At 44.9% G+C, this 10,765-nt stretch overlaps 1 protein-coding gene across 1 annotated transcript; it reads left to right on the top strand.

Moving 5' to 3' along the window:
• The first annotated feature begins 1,359 nt into the window (after positions 1–1,359).
• Positions 1,360–9,811, top strand: TGOLN2 (trans-golgi network protein 2). Its single transcript, XM_020969475.2, has 4 exons — positions 1,360–1,467; positions 1,800–2,965; positions 4,861–4,944; positions 5,966–9,811. Exons 1-4 carry the CDS (start codon positions 1,416–1,418, stop codon positions 5,969–5,971), a joined length of 1,308 nt encoding a protein of 435 aa, XP_020825134.1. The 5' UTR covers positions 1,360–1,415; the 3' UTR covers positions 5,972–9,811.
• Positions 9,812–10,765: the final 954 nt, after the last annotated feature.

Genomic DNA, 10,765 nt, shown 5'->3' on the forward strand with positions numbered 1-10,765 from the left:
GGACCTGAGTTCAAATGCGACCTCAGACACATAACACTTACTAGCTGTGTGACCCTAGGCAAGTCACTTAATCCCATTGCCTAGCCAAAAAAGAAAAAAAAAAGAACATAGAAAATAGTTTTGACCACCGCAAAGGGTCTTGGGGATTTCCAGAGATTCAGCCTTGGGGACTCGATCACACTTTGAGAACCACTGGTCTAACTTGTTAACAGGAATAATAAAAAAGAAATCAGGAAGGATAATCCAGAGCCATACTGAGAAGGGCTATAAATGTTAAGCTGAAAAGTTTGTTATTTTATCCTAAAAAATTTAGTTAAATTAAAAACTGTCAGCCCCTACCTTCAAGGCGCTCACAATCTAATGGGGGAAACAATATGCAAAGCAACTTACATACAGGATAAGTAGGAAATATTTAACAGAGGGAAGGCACTGGAATTGAGAGGGGTTGGAGAAGACTTCCTATAGAAGATGATATTTTAGATGGGACTTAAAGGAAACTAGGGAGGTTAGTAATCAGAGTGGAGGAGAGTAATTCTAAGCATAGGGGACAGCCAAAGAAAATGGCCAGAGCAGAGAGAAGGAGGGTCTTATTTGTGGAACGGCCAGGAAACCAGGGTCACTGGATCGAAGAGTACATATGGGTGAGTAAGGTGTTAGAAGACATCAAAGGAAAGACGGAGGTAGTTTATGAAGGGCTTAGAATGCCAATCTCAGAGGTTTTTTATTTGATCCTGGAGGCAATATCGAGCCATTGGAGTTTATTGACTGTGTGTATTGGGGTAAAGGGGAGGTGGCATGATCAGACCTGGTTTTAGGAAAATTACTTTTACCTAAAGAGAGAGAGGCTGTGGAGATGAAATCTAAAACAGAGGCTGAGGAGGTGAAATCCAAGAGGGGGCTGGGGAGGTGAAATCCACAGGCCTTGGCAACAACTCGGATATGGGGGGGAGGGGAGGAGAGGTATCCAGGATGTGTCCTGGGTGGGGAGCCTGAGGGAGAGGAAGAGGCAGGAGGGTTTGAGTGTAAGATGTCTACTGGACATCCAGTTCAGAGAGGCAGAGAAGGAAGCCCCCTCTGCCAGCACGGGCTGGCACCTCCCTGCCACGTAGAGCCTGGAGAGTGGCCTAAAGATCACGGGTTGGGGAAGTGACTTTTAGCCAGTACGGATCAGAGGTAGAATTCGAACCAAGCCCTTCTGCGCTGGCTTAAATAGCCCCTACAAAGCGTTTAATGAACCAGAATTGTATCGCAGGGAACTTCAAGGAGGCCACACCCTTGGCCACGCCCCCCAGAAGGCGGGGCCCTCAGGACTGAAGGCGGGAGGGAAGCAACTAGGCGTGACGTCAACATCTCGGCCGCAGGCCCACTGATCTCGCGAGAGTGCGCGTGGGCGGAAGCGCAGTGGCTGCCGAAGGATGCGGTTCCTGCTCGGGTTCGCGCTCCTGTGGAGTATCGCTGTCGCGACTGGTAAGGACCCCACCCTCCCCACCGCCCCGGACCCGAACCCTGGCCCAGCCCGCGGTGCTCCCGCTCGGCCCCTGGGGCCCAGCCCGAGCCGGATAGCGGACAGCGGCCTGCCAGCTGCGGCCTCGCCAACCGCCCCTTCCCCCTCCTGCGCCCTGGGCCGGGCTTCAGGCGGGACCGCGGCCTCCGCCCTTCGCTTCCTCCCTCCCCCCGTGCTGAAATTCCTGCCCCTTTTCCAGGTGGCCTCTTCCCTCACCTGTCACGAAGCCCCCCCCACCTGTCACGACGCCCCCCCACCTGTCATGACCCCCCCACCTCCCATTTTCCCTCTTCAGGAGCTGGCAGCGCCATCAGTAAGGAGGCAGGGGGTGGAGGAGGAGGGTCCAGTGTCACCAAGGACCCCAAGAATCGCGGGAATGAGGACAGCCAACAGAAGGATGCAGCAAGTGCTGCAGATACTGATCCCATCGTGAGGATGCCTTCCAATCCTGACCCTGCTGCTGGAGCCAGGCCTGAGAGTGGCAGAGAAGAGGCTGAGGTGGTCAGCGCAGAAGGGGGTGGGGCGAACACCCCAGAAGAAGCCAGCCGGGGGAGGGAACCAGGTCAAGGCAAGCCGGTCACGCAAGGACAGGCCGCCAGCCCGGGGACAGAATCAGGCCAGGGCAAGCCGGCCACACAAGGAGAAGCCAACCAGGGGACAGAATCAGGCCACAGCAAGCCAGCCACACAAGGAGAAGCCAACCAGGGGACAGAATCAGGCCACGGCAAGCCAGCCACGCAAGGAGAAGCCAACCAGGGGACAGAATCAGGCCACGGCAAGCCAGCCACGCAAGGAGAAGCCAACCAGGGGACAGAATCAGGCAAGGGCAAGCCAGCCACGCAAGGAGAAGCCAACCAGGGGACAGAATCAGGCAAGGGCAAGCCAGCCACGCAAGGAGAAGCCAACCAGGAGACAGAATCAGGCCACGGCAAGCCAGCCACGCAAGGAGAAGCCAACCAGGGGACAGAATCAGGCCACGGCAAGCCAGCCACGCAAGGAGAAGCCAACCAGGGGACAGAATCAGGCAAGGGCAAGCCAGCCACGCAAGGAGAAGCCAGCCAGGGGACAGAATCAGGCAAGGGCAAGCCAGCCACGCAAGGAGAAGCCAACCAGGGGACAGAACCAGGCAAGGGCAAGCCGGCCACCCAAGGAGAAGCCAATGTGGGGACTGACACAGGAGAGGATAAACATGAGACAGACATAGAAGACGACAAGCATGAACTGAACCCTGATTCTGATAAAGAGTTTCTTGAGTTTAGTCCTAGTGATACTTTTAAAGAGGCATCGAAAGTAGACACCAATGTGAATCCTCCCGCAGACAGTATTGACCATGGCAACCTTTATTTGAAGGAGAATGGCCCAGGCAAGGAAAATTCAGAGAGCAGCCACTTTTTTGCATACTTGGTCACAGCAGCCATCCTGGTAGCTGTCCTGTACATTGCCTATCATAACAAGCGAAAGGTAGGTTCAAAGTTACATTAGGAAGGAGGTGTTGTATTCGTATACCTGTCAGGTACTTGGGATCTTAGGTCCATATTGTGGCTTCAGGCTCCAGCTAGGCTGTTTATTTCTCTGAATCATCTGTTCTTCATTTGACTTCCAGATATCTAGTTTGCCCTCTCTATATTAAGACTGTAAAATCTTATTAAGAACCTTGAAAATTTATTGGACGTAAGTATTTTGTACTTGACAACTCTATACCAAGTTTTAGATATGATTGATATAAAATGCGCAAAGTAATAAGATTAATGATTTTCTACATAGGATAATTTGGAAATGCATTCAGCTGAATTGATGTCATCTGACTGGTAATAAGTTTTGTTTCATGTTTTAAATACATGATATTGTGTGTTACTGTATTTCTGGATTCTCTTATATTGTGAAATGCTTTGGGAAACCATTGTATGAGGAATGCTGTTAGACAAATAACTTTTTTATTTGGATGTTGTTTGATTATGAATTGAACTGTTAAAAGAATGTGATAAAAATAGATATTTGAAAACTGTTTAATAGGCCATATCTTGTTTGAGAACAGATAATAGTAAGTTTACTATAATGAAGAGTGTTTTCATTTGGGGGGAAAAAAGAACTTGAAAATTTATATTACTTCTAGTCTAAAATAAGAAAGATTAAACAACCAGGTTGCAAAAGTGGGATTTTTTAAAAATTTGTTAAAATATAAGTGCTTCAATGATAATAACACTTGTACTATCAACCTCTTAGGATTGGGCTGTTTTTATTAATAGAGCTCCCCTCAGTCATGCCCCAAATTATTAAGAAAAATTTTAGCTAACTGTATGACTACATGATATTGTCAACATGTAAAGTAATTGCAAACTTTAAAAGGTGATTATTACATTGTAGGGTTAGATTTGCAAGTGATCACTCCAGAAACCTTATTTTTATTTGGTATTTTGCTGATGGTTGTTGGAGAGGGGAGCTGGTGGTTAAATCTGTGATTTTATTGATTCGGAGAGCTCATATAATAGAGACTCTTTCCGCTAATGACTATGGGCCGCCCATCTGGGGAACACTGAGACCCCCATGGGAACCCATCCGTAGATTTTAGGAGGTCTGTAAACTTGAATGGAAAAAAAATGACATTTTTATTTTCACTGACCTCTAACTGAAATTGAGCATTTCATTTATGGATCTAGGCAACCAATCAGTATTCTGAGAAAGGAGTCCCTAGGTTTCACAAGACTGCCAAACAACACAATGTTAGAAACACTTTTATTAAGTAGTGTAGATACCTGATGTGAATAGGTTCCCTGATTAAAAGTAGTTGGTAACTAAGGTGAATTTAAGCATATCTTCAAAATAGTTTATTTTAGCAGCATGAACCAAAATGTGAATTTAATATGGCAAAAACTGAACCTTACTTATTTTGACATAGTAATCAGGATATGTTGTTATTTTGAGTCATTTTTCAGTTGTGTCCAACTCTTTGTGACCCCATTTGGAGTTTTCTTCGCAAAGATACTGCAGTGGTTTGCCATTTCCATCTCCAGCTCATTTTACAGATGAGGAAACTGAAGCAGATAAGGTTAAGTGACTTGCCCAGGGTCACACAACTAGTAAATGTTTGAGGCCAGATTTGGATTCAAGAAGTTGAGTCTGCCTGACTATAGGCCTGGCTGCCCAAAAGTATGTAAAGTTTACGTTATAGGTAAATAACAGCCATGAAGACTCTGTTGCTTTGTGACCAGACATGAAAATTGTGCTCTGTTCTGTAGAATTTTAAGTACTAAATCTCCGGAATGACTACCTCTGATTTCTAAGCTTGAAAAATTTCCTACTTACAAAACATTTTTTTTAATCATTTAGTCTGTTTATCTATCTTTCTTTCTTGCCAGATCATTGCTTTTGCCCTTGAAGGAAAGAGAGCCAAAGTCACCAGGAGGCCAAAGGCAAGTGATTACCAGCGCTTGGACCAAAAGGTAAGAAAGTCCAGAATCTCTGGGAGGGTTGCCACTGCTTTAGGCAAGCAGACCAGCCCCACAGTTGTACAGCATCTGAAAGGTTAGAAAGAAGAACATGGAGTGTCCAAATACAGCTGTTTAAGATTGGCCAGGTACTTGACAAGTATTGTCTCATTTGATCCTTACAGCAACCCTGGGAGGTACGTGCTATTGTTAGCCCATTTCACAGATGAGAAAACTAAGGCTGGCATAAATTGCCTGGAGTCACAGAGCTAGTAAGTGGCTTGAGGGCTGATTTAAACTCAGGTCTCCATGACTTCATGCCCATCTCTCTACCCATTGTGCCCCCTAGCTGTCTCTAAGAACAAAACAGCTTAGGAAGAGCATGGGTTTTGTGATTTTCTAAGCCAAATGTGCAGGACATGGTGAGCATTCAGTTAGCAGGTGTTGACTTAACTCTTGTACAACTTGGAATATCTCTGATTTCTAGGAGGGGGAGAAGTGTCCCCATCTTCTTAGGGAGGTGAGACCAAAGTAAGTTGCAGATTGACCAGAGGATAATGACCCTGATTAAGCTCCCTTCCCTCAAGTATCTCTGTGAGAAGAGCGCTAGGACACTTGCATGTCTGTGCAGCTGCTGTGTGGACCCTTCTCTCTTCTCATCCTTAGCCCTGAGAACGAATGGTGTAGGGCTTGCCTTTGGGGTGGTCTCAGTTGACAGCCAAGAAAAAGCCCCATTTGCTGCCATTTTGTGTCTGCAAAGAGAGCCAGGCTTGGTCCCTCTGCTTTAGCTGAGCATGGGCCAGTTTCAGAATTCTGCCCAGGCACTGCTGCCCTCTCAAGTTCCCATTGCTTTTGAAGACTGATTTCAAAGATATGTTTTATTCTGTTACCCATTTATCCAGTCCTGTATTTGTATGTCTTTTTTTCTCATTTAAATTTGCGATACCATTTTTGTATCTTGTGATAGTTTAAACTAAGGTGGGGGATGAAGAAGATTTCTTGGAAATGAGCTGCATTGTTTTTGTTGTTGTTTTAGATCTGATTTCACCCTGAGAAATATGCCCACCCTCCTGCTTTGTGTCTGAAGTACAAGAGCCCTGAAGAATGGTGCCTGACCTGGGCAGTGCCTGTTTCCCTGAGCGGGGGCTCCTGGGCGAGTCTGGGCCAGTCAAGCAGGGAATGGTTTCTGCTTTGCACCTGCACTTTGATAAAATCAGACTCCTTATGTTTGCTGGTTGTTATGCTGTTTTCTTCCATTCTTTCCTCCTCTGCGGATGAGTGGAGAAGAGCGAGAGCTTACGGGTCTGTGGCCCAAGGAAAATCCTGGCTGGGGATGTGCTGTTGTTGCACCTTTTCCCCTGGAGCTTTGTGGTGAGAAAGTTTGCCTTAGCAGGAAGCATTGCACTCTTTGGCTATTTTCTCTCTGCCGGCTTAAGAGCAAACCCATATTAGGGTGCTTCCCAAGCCCTACTCAACCTAACTGGGAGAGACTTGGGTCCTGAGGGCTCTTCTCCACATGTGGATTCCTACCCATCAAGCATAAATTATCCATTCTTTCTAATGTTTGCAAATTGCTTTAGGAAAACTACCGATGAGGGAAACAGCTTCCCTTCAGTTGCACTGAATATATATTTGGCTCGGGTTTCTGGGAGCAGAGCCCCTAGGTTGAAATAGTTTAGAATTCTAAGATGATCATTGAGGCCCCATTACTTCCTCAGTTCATCCGTAGGCACAGTAGAAATGTGCACATGAGAACATCATTTTCATCAAAAGGTTTTTGAGAAGCAGATTTCTCACCAAACAAGTTTGCATTTGTCATTGATGTTACCTTTCTCTTAGAGCTTTCTGAAGAACTTCCTGGCCAGTTGGACTTGGCTGTTTGCAGGGGTTCTGGGAGACTGTGACCCTTTGGTGGTCCTGTAGGCAGAGCTGAGCTGCTTCTCTCCTGTGTCAGGGGTGTGGCAGGCACACAGTGGCTGGCCAGTGGGAATTAGCAAGAGGCAAGGCCCTGGTCTTGCGTGTGGTTTCCCTGCCAGAAACTTTGTTTCAAGTGAGTCAGTCACAGGATAATTGGTTTTATTGGTTTGTTACAGGGAATCTGAATGGATTTGGGTAAAGGGAAAGCCTAAGCAGAACAGCTCACCTGAGGGAGACCCAGAGAATGAGGCCACACAGAGAGAGAGAATCAGTGCATCGCAGGGAAGCTATCAGAAGGCTCGGTTCAGATTGTTGCATGCATTCTCACCTGCCTTCCAATTGGGGGAGCTCATTGTCTTGAGTTGACATTTTTTTTCCATTTCATTTAATGCCCTTCTTCCCTCATTGAATAGCTCAAGACCTTCTCCCTTGCATATTTTCACCTGCCCTTCATCTCTGCTTCAACCAGTCAATATCTTTGTGTCATCCTTCACTGTAGTAGACGGAAGAAATGTTACTTCATTCTAGAGCTAAGTCCCCTTGCCCCCAGTCTTGCTCCAGATTCTTCTGTCTTTTCCCAGGCACTTTCTTTTTTTTAGTTATCCTTCTCTCCATTTCTTCTTCAGCATTTTTAATTTCTTTCCACACTTAGTTTTCCCTCTCTGCTCCCAAACATACAGCATGTCATTCCTGTTTATCTGCCTCTGTTCCTTCTGGTGATCATCCCCTTATTCTCCTTGTCACTGCCCAGCTTCTCACGCAAGTGATATTTGAAATTCTGTCCTTCCTCCCTTGGTTTTTGTAATATTGTATTCTTTTCCTCCCTCTCCAGCTACTCGTCTTTAGTACCTCTTGTTTCTCTTCATCCTGCCCCCTTACAACAGTGAATACTCTTCAACACTTCATCATTCTGCTCTTTACTCAGGGAACTCATTCACTGTGTGGCTTGGTGTCTTTAACCCTAGCCTCCCTCATGAGGCCAAGTCTGGTGTCTAGAACTACTGGCTGAATGTTTCTGCGTGGATGTTTGGCTCTGTCACTTGGAACTCAGCGAGGCTAAAACCAGACCCTTCCCCATCTTTCAGACTGTTTCTCACTCCTGACTTAACCTGTTTCTTAGGGTCACTTTTGTTTTCCCTGTTACGCAGGCCACATTACTCCTCAGGCAGAAGAACTATGTTGACTCTTCATTTAACATGTCTCTCTCTTCTGTCTTTGTTTTGTTTGTTTCATTTCCACTGCCGTTAGCTTCATCCAGAGCTCATCATCTCACACCTGAATTAGTGTAGTAGCCTTCCAACTGATCTCCTTTCCTTCAGTCTCTTTTCCTTCACCTTGCACAGGTGACAGCTTCATTTTCCTGAAACATTCCTTTCACCACAGTCTTCTGCTCAAAAATCTCCCATTGCTTCAGAATAAATCCAGGTTTTCTTGCATGTTGTTCAAGACTCAGAACAACCTAGTACCGATTTACATATCCAACCTTAACTCTTCTGTGCTCCAAGGTCTGAGCAATCTCATCACCAACCTGTGAATTACCTACTTACCACTGAGTGTGCCATTCCCCCCCATTCTTACCCTAGAATGGAACCAATTGCTTCAGGGTACCTTCAGTCCCACCTCTTTCAACTTGCAGCCCACATGCACCTTTTTCTCTGAATTCCCCTACCACTTATTAATTTGATCCTGCATTCAGGAATTTAATCACTTGTGGCTTTGTTTCAGTATTCAAACATTTCAAATGAGTGTGGTCTTGTCTTCTCATTATCTCCATCTTGCTCAATAAATACTGGTGTTCCTCTAGCCAGCATTTCTGTTTGACAAGTTGCCACCTAAGTGTGGGGTTAGACTGGTATCTCAGCTATTTAGAGTTTTTTGGCTTTGCCTAAAGGAGAATAGAAGGCACAAGAGTTTGTGGCATTGAGGAATTTTAGCCTTATAACGGAAGTGTGATGTTGCATTGTCAGACTGGTGTTTACAATAAAAATTGGAAATTCTAATTTCTCAATTCTTTGAGTCAAGGAAAGAGCTGGGTTTTTATTCTGAAATAGAGCAAAGAGCTTAAGATTGTTTCATTCCCAAAACTCTCTCAAGGAGGACTGTTGGGCAGGTTGGTTGTTTGGGAAATTTGGGGCCAGTTTCCTCAGAAATTTTTCTCATGTACTTTTCTTAGGGGATCAGAATCTGGCCTGAAATTTGGGAATGAAGGCTAAATTTCAGGAATAACTTTTCAAAATGGCTGAGTAACCTCTTGCCCTGCCCCCCCCATAGCCAAGCATTTCTGTTCTTTTTCTATGGTGAATTTTTTTAGGTTAATTTTTTAAAGGAATTTGGTAAGATTTGATCTTCCTTAACATCTCACATTATTTAACTGTGGATTATTTCTTTTTTCTCTGCCTCACTTCACTCCAGTTTTTTAATCTTAACCTGTGTTTTTTGAAAATCATTTTGAAGCTAAATCAGAGTTAGAATCCTTTGTACATGTGGTTTTGAAACAGTTGAGAACCTGGGAAGGGCCTGGATAGTGCATCAGACCCAGCTGCTGGGACACGTGGCCAGAGAGTCTGAGTTTGCTTCTGACAAGGCTTTTGCCAGTAAACCATCTGGGTTTCGTTATACTATTTAGTGCGATGGTCCAGTCTGCCTGCGGGTTTCTCTGCATATCAGGCGTGGATTTGCTGAATGACTATCTGGAGGTTTATCTGCACCTGCAGTTAGAATTCATGAGCTAATTCGTGAGCTGCAATTTTTTGTTTCCAGCTGCATTGAGACCCAACTTCCTTTAAAGGACTTTCTCACTTGTTAATGTGTGTTCCTGTGATTTCCAAGTCTGCCTTGACTCTTCATATTATTGCCCTTCTGGGTTGTCCAGCACATTTCCTTTTTGGTAGATTGATGTGTAGTGTTCCAAACTTTCACTTTTTACCAAATTACACCAATAAATCACCTGATTTGTTAAAAGTTATTTAGTGTTTGCTGATTTCTGTCTTGCTGGTGCCTTCCTTCCCTGGAGGCAGTTTTGGATTGCAGCCCTGATGTAAAACTGAGACCATACACACCACAGAGCCCATCAGATGGAATTATCACTTCAGAGTTGGTTCCCATATAAACTGTTCGTTTTAGGGCCAAAAAGAAAAAAATGGGTACAAAGTGTGCTGTCTCCTCAATAATCAGTTTAGTTTAAAAACAGGCAAAAAGGAATATGAGCTGGTAATGTCACTCAATCTGGATCTCTTACATGATAAAAGGATATGTAGAAATCAGAGAGTCTAAAAGTAGAATTGGGCCATAACTAAAGCCTTTAACAGTATTAAGAAGATCCAACATGACTGAATATGTATGTTATTTATTAGTTTAGGAATACCTGAGAGTTTTACTCCCCCAATTAATATTTTAAAATCCTTCATGAATAATATATACATTAGATGAGCATTCTTTGGGTGCACACTACTTCCTTGTATGATACAGGTATAAAAATGGTTTTACAGAGTTACCGAATTTGAGAGTTGGAAAGAATATCACTGCTATTTATTCCAGTGCTCCTAATATTCAAAGAGGGAAGCCACACTGCACTGTAACCCAAGAAGTGGCCCAGTCCCGCTTGAAGACCTCCAGAGGCAATGCATTATGGACAATTCCCGTTGCTGGGCTTTCCCTGACGTCAGGCCTGAAGTTACTACTTGGCAATTTGTATGCGTTGTTCCTGGTTCTGCTCTCTAGGGCCAGACAGAACAAGCTAATCCTTCTTCCACATCTCAGCCCCCCAGATACTTGGACAAGGTCTTCGTGTCCTCTCTCGGGCTTTGCTTTTCCGATCCTTCAACACATCCTCATATGACAGACTTAAAGACCCTTCAGCATCCTGGTATCCCTCCTCTGGACTATTGTCAGCAATCAGATAGTACACCGAACTGGAAGG

This window comes from Phascolarctos cinereus, unplaced genomic scaffold (assembly GCF_003287225.1).
Source record: "Phascolarctos cinereus isolate Bilbo 61053 unplaced genomic scaffold, phaCin_HiC Scaffold_2;HRSCAF=192, whole genome shotgun sequence".
In the NCBI taxonomy this organism is placed as follows: domain Eukaryota; kingdom Metazoa; phylum Chordata; class Mammalia; order Diprotodontia; family Phascolarctidae; genus Phascolarctos; species Phascolarctos cinereus.

Coding starts and splice junctions, on each gene's coding strand:
- TGOLN2 (XM_020969475.2), top strand. CDS start 1,416: ATGCGGTTCCTGCTCGGGTTCGCGCTCCTGTGGAGTATCGCTGTCGCG. Junction 1,468..1,799: donor GAGTATCGCTGTCGCGACTG/GTAAGGACCCCA, acceptor TTCCCTCTTCAG/GAGCTGGCAGCGCCATCAGT. Junction 2,966..4,860: donor CCTATCATAACAAGCGAAAG/GTAGGTTCAAAG, acceptor CTTTCTTGCCAG/ATCATTGCTTTTGCCCTTGA.